Source organism: Pomacea canaliculata, linkage group LG1, assembly GCF_003073045.1.
Source record: "Pomacea canaliculata isolate SZHN2017 linkage group LG1, ASM307304v1, whole genome shotgun sequence".
Classification (NCBI taxonomy): Eukaryota; Metazoa; Mollusca; class Gastropoda; order Architaenioglossa; family Ampullariidae; genus Pomacea; species Pomacea canaliculata.
In genome coordinates, this window is record NC_037590.1 from 23,529,652 (window position 1) to 23,551,810 (window position 22,159).

The 22,159-nt window shown below is 38.0% G+C and overlaps 2 protein-coding genes across 2 annotated transcripts; one reads left to right on the plus strand and one right to left on the minus strand.

Moving 5' to 3' along the window:
* Positions 1-69: 69 nt before the first annotated feature.
* LOC112564541 (tRNA methyltransferase 10 homolog A-like) lies at positions 70-3,917 on the minus strand. The gene is made up of 7 exons (XM_025239424.1): positions 3,632-3,917; positions 3,056-3,221; positions 2,679-2,750; positions 2,203-2,274; positions 1,704-1,850; positions 686-791; positions 70-379 (listed from the first exon to the last, which is right to left on the minus strand). The coding sequence occupies exons 1-7, from the start codon at positions 3,778-3,780 to the stop codon at positions 168-170; spliced, it is 924 nt and encodes a 307-aa protein (XP_025095209.1). The 5' UTR covers positions 3,781-3,917; the 3' UTR covers positions 70-167.
* Positions 3,918-3,955: 38 nt separating this feature from the next.
* Positions 3,956-21,917, plus strand: LOC112564518 (microsomal triglyceride transfer protein large subunit-like). Its single transcript, XM_025239384.1, is given in 21 exon segments — positions 3,956-4,038; positions 4,359-4,523; positions 5,158-5,342; positions 5,759-5,968; positions 6,177-6,246; positions 6,249-6,295; positions 6,941-7,080; positions 7,552-7,637; positions 7,944-8,020; positions 8,762-8,922; positions 9,693-9,861; positions 10,189-10,299; positions 10,602-10,817; positions 10,939-11,153; positions 11,628-11,725; positions 12,537-12,658; positions 13,089-13,313; positions 13,534-13,688; positions 14,509-14,679; positions 14,924-15,087; positions 20,760-21,917. Coding segments are annotated over 18 exon segments (2,514 nt in total). The 5' UTR covers positions 3,956-4,038; positions 4,359-4,523; positions 5,158-5,243; the 3' UTR covers positions 15,066-15,087; positions 20,760-21,917.
* Positions 21,918-22,159: the final 242 nt, after the last annotated feature.

Below are 22,159 nucleotides of genomic sequence, written 5' to 3' on the forward strand. Positions count from 1 at the left end.
TTTTCAGAAGTTTGACTTTATTCTAGTACATTTCACACAGCAACTGAAAGCACAAGGCACGCCATGAACTAAGTTTTGTTTTTTTAATTTGTCAACATTATAATTAATATTTCATTAAGTTCACTGTTCAGATGCTCTTGCATGCACTCTCAGGTTTTTCAGGAGAACTATCTTGTGTCAGGATCCTCCTTCGGTTCAATGTTCTGTTCATTTGTTTCACATTTCCTTTTTTCAAGAACAGCATGGTTTGGTTCAGAACCGTTGTTTCTGGTCTCAGTTACTTCTTCTATCACTGAAACACCTTTTCTTTGAGGTAAAACTGCCAAAAATGATGTCTGCCAGTCTTTGGTTTCAGTAAACCGCAAGAGAATTTCGAACACTGCAATAAAATAAAGAGACACTTGCTTCAAATAATTTTATTAAACTAACAGGGGAGGTAAATAACACAGCCTTCCATAATGTGTGCCTTCCAACATTTTACAGATAATCTGATGAATTATTTCTGAAAGGTATGAAACAAAAAGGTAATCTAGCCTCCATGCTACATGATGATGCAATGCAGCTTTCTAAAACATGAGGACATCAAGTACTACAATTTCAGAAATCAACGGGATTAAATTTCACAAGGGTTCACTTAGCAAGTCATGACTTGCAAAACACATCCATCACCTGGTCAGCTACTTACCATGGTTGATGGTCAGTACTTTTCTTGACTTCAGATGCAAAAACTGGCCAATAGGTAGCTGTGCATGTGCAATCCCTTTTTCTTCTGCTAGTCTATGACATAGACCCTGAAAACAAGAGGGTTTATTTTCAGAAATAACCACAGATACAGCAGTGCTAGACTCTAGAGAACAATAGTTGGTTTTTTTGTTTTGTTAATTAGATGGACAATTTGCAACACTGTACCAAGAAAAAGTTTTCTGACAACCATTCCTAGGGTACAATCATTTAAAAAAGAGAATCTTAAGAGAGAGATTCTATCATTCTGAAAGTTATAAATTTGCAAATATGCTGATGCAGGAAGCAAGATGACCCAAGAACAGATCTCACTATTCTACCTGAAGCAGAAACTTTTGAGTAACTATCACATAAATAAAAGTAAGAACATCCATGTTCACCACACAACGCAGACCATAACCTCTTGACTGACGGACTAACATGTAGAACAAAACAAATAGAAACATACACAAAATATCTGCAACTATCATCACCATCACAAGTCTTACACTAATCATGAGGTACAAACAATCATGAAAACATTCAAGCCTTGCTTGCCAGCTTTGAAAAAAACTTTCGGTTAAGTGTTTCATGGCAACCTAGACACAAAAACCATCTCAATAAAAGATGCTGAGCAGCAAAATCAGCCTATAAACTTCTGTGGTGAGGGAGAGAAGAGATACAATAAGATGTACAGACAGCTTGCTTTATAATAACAATAATAATAAAAAATGCAAAATTTGTAAAGCCCATACTCACACTCCTAAGGAGCATGCTCTTAGCCCTTAAGAACAAGAACGAAACATGGACAGCATACGAGGGACAGGGAAACAAACAAATAGCATATGAGCTATTACAGAATAAACAACCGTACTAAACGATGAATAAAATCAAATACTGAAAACACAAAGAGGAACCAAATAACAAGAACAAGATAATGGTTATACAACGCAAGCTCTCGACTTGTTTTAAACACAGCTCACTTTATGATGGTTATGGTCAACAAGACCTCCAATGACATAGACTTTCCGATCATCCAGCTGGTCAAGTATGTTAGCGGACTCACTGCTCAAGTAGACAATATCTTCTTTAGGGAAAACTTCATTGTAGTCACGTTCTTCCTTAAAAACCTGAAGAAGTAGAGAAAATAAAATGCAAGGATTTTTTTTTTTTTTAATCCCAGCTACATCAGAACCTTTGTTGTGACCCTACAGGAAATGCATTTGTGACCATTCTGTTTCTTATAAAAAAAAAATGTAGTGCTTGTTCACATCACAAACACATTTTCTAATAAATGTAGTCCTTTCAATATGTGTACGCTTCACTACTCAAAATATTCCTGCAAGAATCCATAAAAAAATATAAGTAGAAGTACAAAGATGTATATTAAATATTATATAAGCATAAACATTTCTAGCCAATCTGTCTTAGTTACAAAAAGAAAAGTGAAAAGATATTGTTGAAATGGCTTCAGTAACTCACATCCCATCCTTTGTAATCTCCAATACTGTCTAGGCGCTGTTTAGTCCGACCCCTCATGCCACACACATACAGCTACCATAAACAGACAAAAGTCGAAAAAAAGTCATTTTTCAGACCAACACACATACCATTCAACAGTCACTTTAAAGCCTAGGATTGCCTGCAGGCATGGTAAATGATGATTAATTTGAAGCATACCTATGCTTTCAGGGGTAATATAATACCGAACATAACCTGTATCCTAAAACTGTTTTGAGTCTATACTTACAAAGATAAGAAACAGTATTACAACTTATTGCATCGCAAATAAGAATCCGAGCAGTAAATAATTTAGTGTTAATTTGTATCAGGGGAAGGGAGAGTCAGACAATATAGCATAAGGCAATGCATTTTCACAAATGCAACTGAGAATAGCAGAAATGATAGGTACACTAAAATGAAAGGACAGTTACTTCAGTAATAATTCAGTTACTTACTTGCAGCGGATTTTCAGCTCTTCTATTTGCAGCATAGCTGTGTTGTAGCTGCTGCGTCAAGAAGGTAATATCCTGTGACAAAGTCCCATAAAAGCAACAACAGAAGATACTCAATATCACGAAATTTTAACATCTTTTATTGTTAGATTATTGTGATCAAAACATTAACATTTGCAAATGGGAAAATATTTTTCCATCATCAAAAAATACGAACATAAAGTGTATTAAATTCAGAGGTACACAGCCTATCACGGGGGTGGGGGGGATGAAGACAAATTTTTCAAATTAACCCTAATAAGCCAAGCAAGATTTCAACACATTACAATGAAAAATTTTGCAGCCATTTTAGAGTGATTCAAACAAAGTACTGTCATCACCTTGTCTGTCATGTAGTCATCAAAAGAGCAATCTATCACAACTTTTTGTTGGCATGCTGAATGTTTCATGGAGTTTCTCTTAAGAGTCTTTCTAGATGGCCCAATGTCATCACCTTTTTCTCTCATTTCAGCCAGCCTCTTTTTGCGTTTCTCTTTCTCCACTAACCTAATAAAAATTATAATAAATATCAGAGTGATTAAATTACAAGTTGGTACAAAGAATATTTTGATTTGATTTAATGATAATGATGCAAATAACATTGATGGCTTTAGTGATGTGTGACTGTCTTGGCTTTGATAATTTTGGCGATTGTGTTTGTCTGTGTGTGTGTGTGCACGAAACAGCAATACATTTTTTTTCAATATTAAATGCTTTGTTTTCTCAAATTCAGTTAATGTTTTAACTTTTATCATGCTAGTGTATTCTCTACAATCAGCTTTGAAAATACTTTGAAATATTAGTGACGAATCTGAGAATAAGACAATACCTAATGAGAAAAGCGACGTTTTCGCTTCTTAATATTTTTAATGCTTTATGCTCTAAAACTGAAATTTATGTGTGATCAACAACAGTACCTTTTTTGTGCCTTGAATTGCAACCATTTCTCGCGCTTTTTTAGCTTTTTCAGCTGATTTTTGGACATGGGTACATGGTCAATTTGCGATTGAGATTTGTCAGCACACACACTGTCATCAGTTTTTTCATGTGTGAGTTCTACAGACATTATTTTAATAGTTTTTTTCACTTCAAAGATAACAAAGAATACACGTAAAAACCTAGACTTCAGACCCTCTGAGCATTACACGCACAGACTTCATAGAAATCATAGACGTCTGTGACCATACTGTCCATGGACGCCGCCATCTTTCTCGTAGAATCTCGCAAGGTTCTGTGAAGTTTTTCAAAATTCGTCTGCTCCGAGAGCGCTTCAGCGGAAGAAGGATGCAGTCAGCTGCTGAGAAAAAGGTATGACTGCAAGTTTGTGAGTATATCTGTCATGAGAACATTAGTGTGAACATTTTATTCAGCAAGATTATATCCCAACATATTATCTTAGTTAGTACGTGCATGTTTTGAAAGACTGTCGTCGAGGGATACAAATGGAGAATTATATGGGTTTTGTTGGTAGCCCGTGTCTGCTGGAAACTGCACGATTATCATCGCTCTTACAGATAAAAAGTTCAGCTATCATTGACAACTAATGCTAGCTTCTTGACTGGCTTATCGGATCTGATTACAGTTAGGTGTTATCAGCAACTGGTCTCTCTGCTTGTACAGTATCCCTTTGTCTTGTTTGTAAAGGCTTGACCCGGGAAAGTACGGACTTCGTTCTCTGAACAGTTCGTTGGGTCGCAGTCCATCTGTGAACATCGTCATCCACAGGTCACAGGTCACTTACAGCTCCGCTGCTACAACATGGCTTTTGGGGCATTGTGCTGTCGATAATTGCTCTTTATTTTGTGCCTGGTGGGTGTTTTATTTAGACGTGCATTTTTAATAGAGTTCTAATGAGTTTTTATATGATCGTTGCCTGTCTGGTAGAAGGGTATGTCAGCGTGTATTCTCATTCAGTCCTTTTACGTTGGCACAAGTACTTCTATAAACCGGCAGATATGTCACACGTGTGCCTCGTCATCGACGTCATATTAAATTTTTAAATGCCACAAGCTTGATAAAAAAAAATGAATAACTTAAATTAAAAGCCCTTTTTTTGTAGAGGATATTCCCATATCTTTTCTGACAGAGCAATAGTTTATTACCCCCACCACACACACTTCTACTGATTGGTTTAGTTTTCTATTGGCAAATATTTGCGCTGGTTTATTGATAAAACACTGACAACTTCATGCGCGCACACACACACAGAATCTCTCAATACTTATTTTAGGTAGTTTGCAAAATCAAAGTTTATGGTTAGACGACCACTTTAAATGTTATAATTACTAATGTTTCTAAATCTTGTGTATGTGTTGCAGGCATTATATATATAAAGATATGCATGTATGCGTGTGTGTGGTTTTGTTTGCGTTTTTGAACTTTGGAATATTTATTCAACCCCATGACTCAACTTGCAATTTTTTTCCATGGTATGTACATGTAGGTTTCTCCCTTAAATATGAAGTTGGTAAAGTCCACCAATATGCATACTCCACAAGTACATTGTTTGATGAGGTCAACAAAGAAAAAATGGCAGCAACCATGAAAAAGGATGTTGGAGTTCAGCTTTCTATTACCTTTGAGCTCATTCCACTAGTTACAGGAGATGAACAGTTTCTCAAAGTACAGGTTAGTTATAATAATAGTATATGTAAAAGGTATAGCTTGTCATACAAACACATTTTTTGCTTACTTATCAGTTTTTTTAACAATCAAATATTTTAGGATGTTTTTATAAATAATTTAGGATAAAATTGTCATTTATGCATAGTTGTTTTTGCCTATGTGCACTTGTGCATCCATGCACATCATTACATACAAATTTATACAAATGTCTTTTGTGTTAAAATTTCTCCCTAAAATGTAAAAGGAGAGTTTGATACAGACAGAAAAAGGCAGCAATGCAAAAGAAAAAGGATGATAAAAGAACTGTAGCATTGATGCTTACCTTATACCAAAACTTAAAAAATAACATTAAATATTCAGTAAGGTGTATGGGAATTATCACATCAATTTATCAAAAGATAAAATCTTGTCTTTACAAGCTGACCTCTGCCAAGTACAACAGCATGGCACGACCTAATAATGAAGTGGCAGTGCCTGAACTGCTGAAGTACCCAGCTTTCTTTGAAATGACAGGAGACACCATCAACAAAGTATATCTTGTAGAAGGTGACTCAATCTTTGCCACCAATATCAAGAAGGGAATTATGGCACTATTCCAGATCAAGGAGGAGGCTGGAGAGAGAACAGAAGTGGGTACAAGTCAGTCTTTAGTAACCTTTGTTTCTCTGACTTTTTGTCCTATTGAAAAATTCTGTCTGAAGCAACTCATTTGTCATGTGCTGCACACAGGACAAGTAGAAATAGTGTATAGTGACTGATTAATACTGCATACATTTGGTCCCTAAGTCTGCTCCCATTAGTTCTACTTGATTGAACCAAACCATAATTCTTTTGCAGATTGATGTCTCAGGAGAGTGTCGGGTAGCATATGACACACCCTCACCCAACATGGTGGTTAAAACCAAAGTGCCTGTCAGAATTTGGAGATTGCAGGACAGTTTTATAGTCCAAATAAGGTTGCTATATAGAATTTTTATGAAAGTGGTTATAGATACCTACCATGATAATGATTTTTAAAGGGTGTTGATAATAGATTTATTATTTTAATAAACTTGATATAAATGTATAAATTAATGACTTTATTTTTTATCTTGATGGAGATCCAGTTTGTTCTACAACAAACAATTTTTGAAAGTCTTGGTAAATTTTTCAGCCTAACCCTACCCCTTCACCAATTCATCTTTTGGAACAACTTTAGAAGGGCTCAGTGCATGCTAGTCCTTTTTCACACCTTCCTTTTGCAATATCATGTTACTCTCAGCTCTTGTTTTTGTTATTGGTTCCTCTTTGCGTTTTCTGTATTTGATTTTATTCTTTGTTTGTGCTGTTGTTTATTCTTTTATAGTTCATATGTTATTTGTTTGTTTTCTTGTCCTTTGTATGCCGTCCATGTTTACTCTTGTTCTTATGCACTAAGTGCATACTCCTTAGCAGTATATGAGCTTTACAGATTTTGCTTTTATTATGGATGCCAGGAATCCTAACCCAAACCCTCTTAACCCAAACGCTATCCCCTAGCCCCTTTTTTGGTTTGTGAAAATGTGTCTTGACGTCAAGAGTCAAGTTGTACATTTTTTTTTTTTTTTTAATTTTTTGGTCAGGTGCTGGGTCTAACTGTGTGGATGAAGGCAACTATGAGCTATGAAATAGAAGATAGCATAATACAGAGAGCCGGTGGTACCAGCCATGTTGTGTCTTACATCAACAGCCGAACCAGTTTGAATGGAGGCCTTATTAGCAGGTCAAGCTATGCTTTGTTGCCATGGTGTTTTATTTCATATTTACAACCATTTGAAAAACTTGAACCTTGTTAGATCCTGTAAGTGGTGTAATAGTTATAAAAATAGAACTGTCTGTAACATCTAAAATGATTTGCTCAAGAGGTTATATGTATTCGGCCACCATCATTTGAAGCTAACTGTATTTTGTTTTTTTTAGGGTGGGGGAGGGGTTTAAACATTATTTTTCATGGTACTTGTCCAAAAAGGGCAGTAAATAAATAATGAACGTAAAGAAAATATAGATATCCTGGGTCTAAACTGCATAAATGTGAGCCGTCATTTTCTGCAAGTTTCTTGAGCAGTTTTTATTGATGATGTCTGGACACCATCCAATGCATGGAAAAGCCTTCAGTTATCCTATATCTAAATATTTGTCTTTCTGTCTGAATATCTAGAAACATTTCTGAATATAATTTTCTTTTTTTTATCAGCCAGAAACTTAGCATGGAAAATATCAGTGACAAAAATATGTTGAGCTCATTAAGCATTGAAGAGGCTGTGAGTAAAGCAGAAACAGGTAACAATTTGGTTGTCAATAATGTATTTATGTGCTGAAAGTAATCCATTCTTGTAACTAACTCTGATAACTTCTTTGTCCCTAATATGTACTATTTCTATCTAGAAAGAAAGTCATGCCATTGTTTTTTAGTGTATATTTTTGTGTATTGAGTGTATTTTGCTTACAGCAGGATGTTTTTAAGATGATTTTTGGATCTTATTTGCTTATATCTCTCAACATGCAACTTTGTCAGTTTCAAGTTATTTATGTTGCTGTTAACAAAGAATTATTTATTCATATGAAATTATTTTGTTCTTTTTCAAGAGATTGGAAAATCACTGGTAATGTCTTTACTGCCTAGCGATAATGAGATTACACAGTGTGACGAGGACTGCCAGTCTGTAAGTCTATTGTTTTCATTATTCTTTATAGTTAAATTGAAATCATTGCTTTTTCCACAATGAAAGAGTATATATACGGTGTCCAGTCATTAATTTCTCTTCATCCCCGACACTTCATCTTGAACAATTTGTTGAAGAACATTAAATTACTAGCTTATATGAACTTAATGTTTGACGTTGAAGTTAATAGCATGATTTGAATTTTTCACTGACTTCATAATTTTATAGTTAAAGTTTAGGGATTAAGTGTCTGGGATGAAGTGTCTGGGGATTAAAAGTCTAGGGGATGAAGTGTCGGGGATGAAGTGTCTGGGGATTAAGTGACTGGGAACCTATATATACATTCTCTTTGAAAGTGAGCATTGAAGACACACAAAACTTAATTATATTGCAAGATATAATGGTACAATAATAATAATAGTACATGCTTTTAATAATAGTAATACTATACAAAGCTAAAGTTATAAAGTTAAAGTTTTTATATGACCTCATTTAGCAAGAAAGTTAACCTATGAAATTGAACCCTGCAGAACTAATTGGAAGTAGATTGCAAGTGCTTGCATCAAATTAAAAGTTAATCTTGAAAAATTTTTGAGTATTTAGATTTCAATGCACTGTCTTTATGCAATACACTGCAATTCAAATTCATTTTTGGTACAGTAATGAATAAAATTTAAGCATGATATTTTTTATTGGTTTTTTTTTTTTTCGTCTGCTTTTACTGTTACATGATTGTTTCAGCCTAAAGAGCTGGCTGGAAAGCTTCATGATGATCTGACTCAGCAAAAACTTGCATCCTTGGATTCAGCCAAAGCTTTTGTCAAGATGCTACGAAGCTTCAGGAATTCTGGAACAAAAGCCATTTCTGAAGTTTTTTCCAGTCCTGATAGCTACTACATAGTGTATGTATTCTTACTTTCTTTTTTATTCAGTTTGAACTTTTACCTTCGATGCTGCTTCTGCTGTTTATTTTTTGCTCCACATTTGATGTCTAAGAGCAGTGCTGCAAAGTTTTGGTTGCTGATCAATTTCCATAACTGCATTGTTAAGTTTTTTTCTTTTGATAAGATTTTGCTTCTACAAGTTGTGTGAGTGATGCCTTCCCTCAGCAGTAAACAAATTAACACCAGTCTTTTAACTCCACATTGTTCTGTTTAACTATGTTTTCTGAGTTCTTGTGGTGACTGTTCTTATGAAGAAGAAGAAATTATTTTAGGATGTGGCCTTCCAAGATTCCTGCAAAATTTAATTGAATAGTGCATAGTTTGAGAGTTGGTGTAGCCCTGTGCCTGCAAAGATACTGAAGCTGGCCCTCATTTACATATTGCAACACTTTAAAAGTATTTTGGTGTTCTCTGCACTAGTTTGAAACCTGGGATTTAGAGTTATAGTGTCTAGGTTTATGCTCCAACAGCAATGGCCCTTTTCTCACAGAAAGCTCTTCCAATGACTAATGGACTGAATATTGCAATGACCTGTACAACTTTCATTCAGGTGAAGACAGATGCTGATATCCTCCAGAAGCAACCAGACTAGAACCAACGAGCCTGCAGACCTACCAGTCTTTTGAGAAGAGGTCAAGAGAGATGACAGATGATGGACACAACAGCTTATTTAATAATGAGAAGGCTGCTTGATGAAAAATCTTAATCTCTTATTTTTCTGTCTACAGCCCACAGTTGATAGATGTTGCTGCAGCTGCTCAGACTTCATCATCCCAGGAAGCTTTAATGGGTCTTCTGTCTTTTGAAGATGACTACGCTGTAGATTATCCTGAGAGATATTTGTTGGCTGCTGCTTACTCAACTCACCCGTCCGAAGCCCTGATCAGAGATCTGATGGTACTTTTTTAAGACAAAATTTGATTTACTTTTAATGGTGCAGACAGTAAAATATTAGTAAGAACTTAGTTTTTTAGCAGGAGAAGAAAATATTCTCCACAATCTGCAACTAAGATTTTATTAATTTTTATCATCTGGCTGATATACTGCTGGAAAGTGTATGATCAGTTCTCTTATCCGATATAAGCTTGCAAAAAGAATATTTCTAGGTATATAAGCATTGAGTATTAAAAAACAAAGTTATATCATTATTGATAGCTATAATTATTGGATAGCATTACTGGATGTCACTTGGCTCGACATTAAGTGACAATTTGTGTTTCATAGGGAGTTCTTGGTAAACCGATTCCAAGTGAAACCCTGAAAGAGTCTGTGTTGCTGGGTTTGGCAGCTGTCACTCATACATACTGCCAGATTAGAGACCAGTGCTCACATAAGGTCTGCAGCTTCATTTGCTCCTATGTTTGTTAGATAACATTTTGAGACAATTATTCATATCTATTTATTTTAAATCAGAAACAGAAAGGTTGTGTGTAAGTTGAAAAGTTTTAATTATGAATTTAATTGAAATCATGGTAATGTTATGTTGTATTTAAGTTACATTTATTTGAAGGGGATATGAAAGGCTTCAGTAACTTGGCTGAAGTTTGTATATTTGAAGATGTGCCTTTTAAATCGCCATTGAAGATGTTGACTTCCAATCTATCTAATACCTTGTGTTCTGTTTCTGTTTCAAAAAGGTAATCAAAGAAGTGCAGCAGCTGCTAGTGTCAGGGCTCTGGAACTGTGGGCAGCAGACATGTCAACAGATGTATCTGCGAGCACTGGGCAATGCTGGTCTCTCAGACACAGTGCCGGTCATTCTGCCTTTCACTGAGACACCTGCTGTGCCCATGTTATCAGTTACTGCAATCAATGCCCTTCGCAGGATTCATAGGCAGTATATCAACAATGAGGTGAGATATATACTTTACCTCTTTGTTGACATTTAAACTGACAATTGGTTTGTAATAGAGTGAAAGTTTTTTAGTAGATGGCAGCTTAAGTCTATCTCTAGTCATATATTCTGAGTTTCAGGTAAAGAATGCTATGTTAAGAATCTTCCATCAAACAACTGCCCAGTATGACAGCACTGTAAGATCTGCAGCATTGGAGTTGATTCTCAAAAACCAACCTTCTCCACATGTGTTAAGAAATATTCTCTTGACTGCCCTGGACCAAACAAATGCAGAATTCTCATCGTACATTGTCAGATGTGTTATTGACACTGCCACTTTTGATGTGTCACTCAGGTATTGATGTAATTACAACGCTTGATGCAAAATTTCACATATATTCTGCTTTGTTTATATTTTCTTTCGTTGTGCCAAGTTTACTTATTTTGGTTTCTTGTTTGTTACATTAATGATCATTTATTGCATGTTCATTTAACCTTTTTGACATTAACCCTGAGTGTTACTTAGGCTTGAGATTTTATGCAAAAATGGTTAACCCTGTAACAGTACTCAGATTTAATCCTGGTTAACCCTGAACAGAACTGATCAGGTTCCCCTGAATGATGCTCAGGGTTAACCATTTTTACATAAAACTCCAGCTCCAAGTGATTCTCTGGGTTAATGAGGTTAAATTCTTTTAGTCATTGTTTTTCATTGAATATACCAGAATTGGGTGCTTTTGGTTTAAGCTAAATTATGCTAATTCTTCAAAATATTGACATTTTCAAGTTTACATTTCAGTTTGGAGTTCTTGTTTTTGTTTACTTTTAGGGAAAGCTTACATGCTGTTTTACAAGATCCCTCCATCAATAATTATTATATCCTATCCCAAAAAGGAAAATCAAGTATATTCACCAGTTATCTAGCAAGTAAGTTTTCCTGATCATATTCTGGTTTCAGGTTATGAACAACAAGCCTACCATCAGGTCGTCTCTGTAGCATTTAAATCTTTGATATAGCATTTCTTTTCTAGTGCACTGGCATTTCTAGAACAAGAAGCGCATTCTAAAAAGGGAGCTAACTAATTTTTTGCCAAGAGGGAATCCTCATAAGGGTGATGGGATATTTTTTACACAAGAAGCTCTTGTGGGAATTTCAGTGGGCACAAGTGTTGATTTATTTTCTTTTTATTCAAAACTTCAAGTTAAAAAAAGAAATAGCTGCAACCTGCAGAAATATTCCCTTGTATTACCTAGGACTATGCTTTATTAGGGTTTTAAAATGTTTCCAATTACTGAACTGAGGATGTAGATGCTAACTACTACAGACTGCCAAGATTCTGTATGCTTCTGTTCAAAAAGACAACATAATATATCCGAATGACAGCAATCTCACACTGATCTTGATTGCTGTATGTTACAGCTGTGCACAGTCAAGTATCTTTCTTTCTATACAAGGCTTTCTTATTATCAGCTTTATACATCTATCAAAAGCCAGCATAACTGAGATTTGAACATGATGTTATGTGCAACAATCGCAACATTTCTGATATGCACAAGGAAGTTGTGCTACAAACATACCTCTGTGCACAATATATTTAGACTACTTTTTTCTTGTGTGGGGCGCAGCAGAGATGCAACTCATATGAATAACAGCATTAGCAGTGCATACTATTTTACTTTGGATGTTCTAGCTGAGACATTTGTGACCCTGATCAATGCCTCCAATCTTTCCATATAGAAACTGCAGAAATCAATGCAACATACACAATGTTCATTGAGAATACAAATTCTGGTGTCATGAAGAAAAGTGGCATGGATGTGTCTCTTCTAGGGAGGAAACTGAAAGAGCCATTTATGAAGGTCAGTGAGTTTATTGTATTGCACTGAAGCTACTTATTCTTATCTGCAGATGGTTGTGTGTGGGTGCTATCCATATATTTGAGGATCAGGGAAGGTGATTATTCCTAGATGTTTGAGTGTGAAGAGGACAGATTCAGTGTTAAAATAAATTAAGGTAGATTAAAATAAATCTGTAGGAGTTAACACCAAGAGCAATAATACTTTTGTTTTGTTTGGAAAATGAACAGGAATCCACACAACAAAATTTGGTTTTTTGTTTTGTTTTTGAGGAAGACTGCAAATTTGTGCAGTTTTATTTTGATTGTTGTCATGAAAGCTGAATGTTCAACAAATAGACTTAATTTGTTTTAGCACCTATATGGTTAATGCAGTTATTTTTTCCTTTTATTTAAATTACAAATTGCTGTTTTCTTAATATTCTTTTTTGTAGTTTGGAATTTATGCAGAAGGCCTGGAATCTCTTGTTGGGGATACTGAAGAGTCTGAAGAAACAAATGTTCCTGAAAAAGAATCACCAGCTCCTGCTGAGCCTACGGCTGGCATGACTTTTACCCTGATGGATGTGCTGCTGAGGCAAATAGAGTTTTTTCGTGGTTCAGCGGGACTTATGTCTGCAGTATGGAATGCTCCTTCTGAACTAACATCAGCTTTGCAGGTGAATCAACTCTGTAATCAGTTAAGGGAGAAAAATGGATAAATAAATCAAGAAGAAAAGTGATGGAGGTTTTTTTTAAGTTATTAAGGTGTTCTTTATTGTAATAAGACATTTTTATTGGTTGATTTGCTTTCTTTCCATGAAACACTTAACTACAGTTTGGTTTTGGGCTTCATGTTGGAGATTGAATGACAATATTATGTATTATTGCTGATGGCAGGCTAATTTGCTTCTTCAAGACCACTCCCAGCGTGTGCACCTGAGTAATGGGCTGGTGGTTGAAGTGCAGGTGGTGGGTGTGCTATCAGTAGATCTCTCTGGCTATGTCAGCATCAGTTTGTGGAACAGAAACTGTGAGGCTCTTGTCAAAAACAGGTGCTTGGGTTGTGTCTTGCATGTTTATAATATCTTGGTCTTCGTATTTACTATCTCTCATGCTTTGTGTCTTCAACAGCTGTTTCCTGAATGCCTGGAAATATATATAGAAAGAGAGAGAGAAAATGGCAAACAAATATTTTAAAATAATTATTGGTGTATATCTCCTTTGTTAAAAAGTTATTTTAATATTGTTAATTTCCATTGTTTAAAATCAAAATTCATATAACTTGTATAAATGCATATTAATGGTAAAATTTTATTTTCAATTAACTTTTTATCAAAATTGTTGCTATGTCAAATTAAAAAAAATCGTTTTATAACCTAATAGAGTTATAGGGAAAGGCTAGATCAAATGAGAAGTCAAGCAAGCAGGTACAGCTGTAGCTTCAAAAGTTTGTGTGCAATTTATATGCCATCCATCAAAAAAAGATTAGTTTGCAGTGAGGCTGATTCTCCATGTGGAAGAGGCTGCAGGATATTCGGTTATACAAAGAAAATGGAGACATATCAAATGCCATCAGTCTCCTAAAAGAAAAGAGAATCACATTTGAGGATAGAAAGCTAGATATGAATAGATATTCTTGCTCTTTTTTCATTTGCATGCTTGGACTCTCACTGCTACAGTGATGTTCAGTATAGTGTTGAATTTTGAGAAAAAAAGTATAAAAATGAACTACCTTTTCTGTCTTGAATAACATTTTGATGCAAAATTTGAGTGCTGTAACCAGATTGGTGCTATGGTTACATTACTCATTTTGTCCTAGGTCCAGGAGTGATTTACCGACTTTAAAAAAGATGTTTTTCCTTTGTTTGGCAGTGGCGCTCTTTATATAGAGGGATCAATGCGCATTGACTCTTCACTGCTCAAATCAGGACTTGTCTTCAAGGGAGAGGGTCAAAGTTCCATTGACTTCCAAACTGATGCTGATTTTTATGAAATGCCTCTTAAACTCTGCATGCAAATGATGAGACCAGAATTTACCTTCAGGTAATTTTTTTAATGCAGGCATAAAGTTGTATGTGTGTTTTCATTTACAGTTAGAGTTAGGATTAACCTTTTTTAAAACTGTGTAAACCCTGTTTACTGATATGTCACCTTTCTTTGACTAATGTAGAGCTATGGCTTCTATTTTCATCAGGTCAAGGGCAACAAAAGCTCTAATGTGGAGGTATACAACTGCAAACAGTGTTAAAGAATCACCATTTCAAAGATGATATTTTGGTTTTTGCAGACAATCATTCAGCCAGTATGAGAAGCTTAAAGGTCTCAAGACATTAAGGAGAAAAACTGCTAAAATTAGTAAAGTGCCTTTTGAATCTTTCTTCTTGAACAAAGCCAATTCAGAGGAATGCAAGCTTTTGAAAAAGGAATAGGTGTGGAACATTTTCCAGCAAGGTATTAAGTTTTTTACCTATACCTCTATGTTTAACCCTTTCTGCTGTATGATGTGTATTTTTAACATTTCTTACATTTTACATATGTCCTGTTATAATTATATCTGTGATAGAAAGAGTTGACTTGCTTGTGCTGGTCGTCCTATTTCATGATGAATGTGTAAACTACATTTTGGCTCAGTCTTACATGCGATAGTTTGAACGACATCCACTTCATAATGCATCCTTACTATACTTCTTTACCAAAGCCCCACCTTTGCTGTAGCTTGAACCCTGGTTTGGTGCTGACACTAGAGTGAAAAGCAACATTATAGCAAGCCATCTTTTGGAATCACTTGCTGCATCACCACCCTTGACACCATTCACTTTCTTGTCAATTTTCATGGTCTTCTCAGAGGATAACTGCACCCACAACTTGCAAAAGCCTGGTTAGATAAAATATTTCTCGGGAGAATATGGAACCCAGCAGGTGGAGAAGAGGCCAATAAAATGCACTTTTTTAAAGGCTGGTGCATCATGCACTTAATTCTACCCTAATTGATGGATTTACACTGATAGGAATGGTGGACCCTTCATGTGAAACTGTATTTTAATATGTAAAATAATGGTTTGCACTTTTGAAATAGTCATAGTCGGTCAGGAAAGGCCAACTCGAGTTTGAAATTTTTTTGCAGGTCGATTCAGTTGTGCATTCACTTATGCTTTTTAGTTCTCGAGTAAAAGAATTCTGGATTTCTACTAATTGACTTTCTGAGGTTAAATTCAGTTATGGTACCTTAATACTTCTTATCAACAAAATCTTTTGTAAGCTTTTTTAAGGCAACAGTTTAGGTAGTTTTTCGTTTCACTGTCGCCCAACTGACATGAGTGCGTATGTAGATAAGCATTCCACCCTATTTCAGCATAAATGGGCAGGGTGCACATTTTGTTGACTAACACGTGTTGCTAGCATAGTTGACTGCAGGGTGTTGCTGGCTTAGTTTTGCTGACTAAACAGTATGCTGCTAGTGTAGTTTTATTAATGCATTTCGCTAGCAATAGGTTTGCGATCGGTGCTTGAGACAGCCAGGCGTGTGGTTACTCTTCTGAGAATCATAGGAGTATGAGGAGTTGTGTGGGCGTCGGGGGAGCTGTACCTGACTCCAGAAGACATAGAGTGCAGGTCACATTGTGTGCGCATGTATTTTCATAAAAGTGAGAGGCACAGATCATGAAAGAATATAGAAATGTGGATGGCAGTGGAGCCTGTCACCTGCTGTGCTCTCTTGCCGTGACCTGGGCAGCAGACTCAGGTTGACAGACTACCAAAGTTTTTTTGCGTATCTGAGGATGCGCAGAATGCATAACCCATACACTTTCTTCAAGAATACATAACTCATTCACTTTTTCCAAGAATACATAACTCAGCTCATGCACTTTCTCCAAGCATTTCCTGGAGCCTTAGACGAGTTCTTTATGTTCTCAAGTGCACGGGCTGAGTACGTGTGTGTGTATTGGAAGCGTGTGTGTGCGTGTGTGAGAGAGAAAGAAAAAGGAGGAGAGAGAAAGGTCTGACAGATTTAGGCGGATGATGTAGTCTTGGGGGGTTGATAAAAACATGATCTGCGTCGTTTTGAGATGTTCGCTGCGGGTGGCTTGGCTGCAGACATGTGATGCGCATGAGCAGTGCACGGCCAGGTCTTGTTTCCACACAACACGGAAATCCAGCGCCTTCCCCCTCCCACTCCAACAAAATACAGCGACCTGGGCCAAAAGAAACAGAAAAGAAAATATATCAAGGCCAAGACGCCCTAGCATTGCTGGAATAATCTGAAATTTAAAAACGAGCAACATACGAAACTACAAAGGAAATCTAAAACCGACGAAGAAAGAAAAGAAAAACAAGGTAGTTGCCAAACAGAAAAGTAACAGTCCAGAGTCAACCGGCGCAAAAGGCGGTGCAGCAACCAGCAAGACGACGACTACAGCAAGGACCGAGCGACCGACCGTGGGCTGGCAACGGGATCCTGACACTCCAGCAACATGGGGTGTCGCTACCCAGGGCCGTGCTTAGGGGCAGGCGGACGAGGCATCTGCCTAGGGCCCCGCGCTATTGACAAACGTTACAAATAAATTAATCGTAGGCTTATGTTGTAATGTGTATACAGCGTGCTGTCAATGATAAAAGACGAGATATCCCTGAGGAAAAAAGTGACTTTAGATCCCAACTAAAACCGTGTGATCGTGGCGTGAGGGCCCCGCACATGCCCTTTGCCTCGGGCCCCGCGGGGGCTAAGAACGGGCCTGTCGCTACCTGCCCTCCCCAGTGGGCTTCAAACATTTGTAACATTTATTTCAAGCTTAAAGAGTATGATGGTGGTGAGGAGAAAGCGGAATCTTGGAATCTATAAACAAGTGTAAACACGACGTAACCTTGGAGATATATTTATAATGGTTTATCCCACACACATGCCCAACTTTTTTTTTCTCAGACCACTGTGGCCTGGTATGATGTGAGGATGGAGGCTTGTATGTCACACGTGCGGAGGGTGGGACGGCAAGGGAGGGTAGACGGGGAGCGTTGACGAAAGCATGTTATTTTATTTATTTTTTTGTCATTCAGAGAACTGGAGAGAGCGCGAGCTTAGGTGGCCTGTGCGGTTGCGCAAACATCTCCCCCAACCTCGAGGTAGCGGAACCACAAGGGCTTTGACCCTCTGTACACTCGACAGCAGACGAAAGTTTTGACTTTCATAAACACAAACTTTGCTTCTGTTGCTGGCGTCTGCGTGTGCGGCCATCCGGTTGTAATGGCGTGTTGGGGAGAAGGGAGATTTATTTATAATTTTTGCTATTGTTTCTGCTCAAATGTGGGTTTTCTGTCCAGACTGAACCTGACTTTAGGGGTAAATCGAACTTTGACCTATCATGGCTTTTGTATAATGGCATACACTTAAAAGCTTCTCCCTCTCTCTCACACACATAGTTACATAGTCTCGCGCATTCATAAAGCCGCCCACTGCAGTTGTCTTCTAGGAAGGTCGTGAGAAAACCGGTGGAAACAATCCACCCGACACTCGCACAGAGCGAGGCTGTGTCTCCATCTCCTGGCACAGCCGTCGTATGATTTATACCATCTCGGGGCTGCTATATGCTGCATCCCTCCCATCCAGGGAAGATAAGAAAGTTAAAAACTTTAAGTGGTACGAGATGTTACTAGGTATCCCCTGCGTGCATGTGTGTGATGGCCACGATGCTGTTTACGGGGTGAGGTCCGGTTGTTCCATCACTCAACACGTCAGTATTACTGGCGAGGGTAAAACAAGGGGAGTTGGCTTTTCCCCCTTTTAAATCGAGTAGATTCACTGGCAGGGGAAAAAATTCCATTTATACAGTTGTGTACAGATGTAATGCTGTCCGTCCTATCGCCTTCAGATCTCGTTATCAGGCACTACCATCTGTTCTTTGTTTCTTCGCTCGATCCTTAATTCTTCTACTCCCCCCCCTATCCGACTCTTCCGCAATCCACACACCAACCTCACCAACTGTAATGCATTCCAGTTCGTGCACTCGCAGAAAAAGGGTGTGGGTGGGGTGGGAGAGAGTGCTCTCGCCCGCTTGCCTGAATGCACAACTGCACCCGTATACAGAAGGGCGTTCAGGTTTGCTGGTGGACACGAGGATCAAGCGCTTGCTGAACGAATGTCGGCTTACAGAACGGTTTGGTGTAGTGAACAAGCCACGTATTGACAGAGAGAGAGAGAAAAATGATGATGTGGTGAGCGGGAAATGGAGGCGGTAAACATTTAATTCATGAAGAATCGTGGTGGGTGGGGGATGTATCTCTCATAACTCTAACCTTCCAGAACAAAAGAACATTTTGTGAAAATTGTTTTTCTTAGTGAATTATAATTGACTGAAACGCCAGTTTCTGCGTAATTTATATTTGTTTAATACCCTCTCTCCTCTCTCTTTCCTCTCTCTCGAGGGAGGGGGGGGGAAGGTCCCAGTAACGCAGCAGTTAGTGCCTGTCACCAATACAGTGAAGACTGACTATCCTAGGTTCCGATCTCGTCTCGGGCAAGCTGTTCTTTCTCTGCATAGAACACCTGTTTACAGGACCGTCTGCTTTGCCATGATATAGCCTTAGTTTCTGGTTTCCCTCCCCTGTGTGTGTGACTGTTTAACGACAGACTCAGTTGTAGGCAACCGTTTTCACATGCTCCCGTCCAGCTGCAGATGTTCGTCGTGGTGATGAATGGCGCGCCGTGTGTTTGGCAGATTCAGTGTAGATAGAGATGAAGGCAGCCCCTCAGTCTCTCCCCCTCCATCTCTCTCTCTCGGGCATGAAGAAAGGAGTCACGGAGGACGAAGAGAGCTCCAGAAGTGTTGAGTTTCAAACCCTGGGCCCTGATGCAGAAAGCTGAACTGGGAGGAACCATGGAGAGGATGGGGTGCGAAACTCTGCAACGACGACCCCTTCCCTCCTCCCCTCCTCCCTTCAAAAGAAAACAGTGAAACCTAGCCTTGTAGTTAATGCTGCAACGATGGCCGTTTCCGTATTTCGTCACACATCGGCCAGTGACCCATGTATCGAAATCTGGTGAAGTGGATAAGTAGACCTCTACCTGCTATGTACAAACTTTTTCTTGCAGTTAATGTGAAAGGAGAGAGAGGACTGGGCTAGGAACCACATCAAGCACACTTGCACACTGTCGAGAACGAGGCGCAGAAGCATTAGGCTTGCGTTCCTGCCTCTAGCTATTGCATTTCTTCTTTTGTTTTTCTTCCCCTAGTAGCCTAGTAAACATTCCCGCAAATTGTTTCGTGTGTGGCTTGTGGGAATTTGGAATCACCCGCAGAATTTTTTACCTACTGTAGCAAGCCTGACCTTCAGGCTGGAAACATGTTGTCGTTGTGAGAACTATCATTTGGGTGAGATCGCTGATGTACTCACTGAGTATAGCTGCTCACATCAGCAACATATTCGACTTCTTAGCACTGTACTACGACTGCTGACTATCGTTATCGGTTATAGCCACCCAAATACTTGCTATTACACTAATTCGGTTACCCTTTTTTTTTTTTTGGTACGACTACCTGACACATTATTTCTACTACAACTAACTAGTAACTACTACGACCAACAGTTGTTTTTTTTTAAATACTACGGGTACTACTACTCACGCCAGCAACAGCAGTGTTGAGACCACTCCCGTGACCTGTCCAGCTCATTTCCTTGACCTGTTCTGTTTTTCTGGGAGGACTTATCGATTAAACTGCGAAAGTGTGTAGAAGCCGATGTCATTATTGCAGGAAGATATTTACAGAGTTACTGGAGAGGAAAGCCTGTCATTATTGTTTACATATACGCGGTGAACGATGCGGATGTGACCTGGATAATTGACAGGGTGTTGGCCACAGACACTTCTATCAAGTCTGTGGTTAGCCACTTCCTGTGAAGGGATCACCCACAGAATGTTGTCCACTTCATGTTCACAAGATGTTGTCCACTTCCCGTGAAACGCTAGTGTTTCGGTGGACCTCTAGCAATGGCTGGACAACTGTTCTGCCTGCTTCTCGACAAATCCACATTCCCTTTTTGCCACCATTACATATAATCAGCCGATGCAGGTGTCATTCAATACTGTCATCTTTTCAGTTATAAACTAACCATCGTCATTTTAATTGCAGGTGCAGACATGACATGAGGTGAAGCCATGGGTTGACAAGCAGCATTTACCTGATGTTGATCTTTCAGTATTAACAGGCTGAGTAGGAGCCAAATAGATTTTTTTTACTGTTTCCTGTACGTGCCAAGCTATAAAATGTTTACAGTTTACCTTTATGCCAAACAAGTATTCAAAACAAATGGTTTATCACGCTTTTCTGTTAAAAACATCAACAACATTAACAAATGGGCATATGCAATACAGATGACATTACTGCCACAGTTTGTATTTTGTGGTGCTTTTGTGGTATTGTTACAAATAGTCTATTTTACAGGCTGGTTCTAATCAAAATTTTATTATCTTGTTCAGAAATTGTAAATATAGTGAAAAAATATTTCTTTTGTACTGATAATGAAAATAAATGTCATTTTACTTTAGCATCACTAGAAAAATTGTGGTTTGACATTTTACCTTCTGTTATTTTTTTCTTGCATTGTATTATTTCCCTCTACCATTTTGGGACCAAAGAACGAAATTTGTATCGAGGGCAATTTTTTCTTAACTGCATTTAAATCGCATAGTTCTGATGTTGAAAATGAAATATTTTGAGGGTATTTTTGTATCAGTGTAATCAGAACTGAAGTCATTGGCCAGCTACAGGTATGTGGGCGTTTTTTTCTCGAAATTGCTTTTTAGGGGTTTTTTAAAAGTGGCTATGCATGAACTGTTACAAGTTTTAATCCGTGAAATTGCATTGGAATGTGAAGTGGCAGCTGCGAGACAGGAACTGCATGTACACCAGGCATTAGCTGTATGACGGACATGGTGAGCGTCAGATGTGCGTCAGGCGTGGCGAGGCTGAGGTGGACATCTGCTGCACGCCAGCTCTTTCTCCTCACAAAGTAGTTGTCCTTGTGTTGGGTCAGTCATCATGGATCTCATTGCAGAATTGCATCAGTTTGTGCGACAAATCGAGTGATCGCCTGACGGAGAAAATAATGAAATACGCAGTTTCATCCACACGTGTGTGCGTGCGTGTGTGTGTGAAGTCACCTGAGCTTTGTTGGACAAATTGTACCTGACAGCTTTTCAATCAAATACTCTAACATACATTTGTATGATCCATTTGTAAAGCAAGCATTTCATACCTTTTATATCTCCAATAAAAAGCCTGACTGTGTGATCTTTCTTTTCAAATGCAGGTCAAATGCTGATCGATTGAAATTCTCACAAGAATCCGAGACGAACTTTTTACACAATAGTAAAACTTATTTCAAATCACTGTATTGAGTTTAGTATACACCTGCTGCTTCCCAAAGTTATAAACATGAAAAGCTATAATTATATCTTTATGTTGACTTCACAAATATTCGTTAATGAACCAGATCCATAGTGCATTACATTCTGTGTTGTACACTATAT

Excerpts from the sequence above, each read along its gene's own strand:
- LOC112564541 (XM_025239424.1), bottom strand. The coding sequence starts at position 3,780 with ATGTCTGTAGAACTCACACATGAAAAAACTGATGACAGTGTGTGTGCT. Across the intron at positions 3,222-3,631 it reads CAATTCAAGGCACAAAAAAG|GTTAGTGGAGAAAGAGAAAC; the intron begins GTACTGTTGTTG and ends AATTTTTATTAG. Across the intron at positions 1,851-2,202 it reads GAGATTACAAAGGATGGGAT|GTTTTTAAGGAAGAACGTGA; the intron begins GTGAGTTACTGA and ends CTACTTCTTCAG.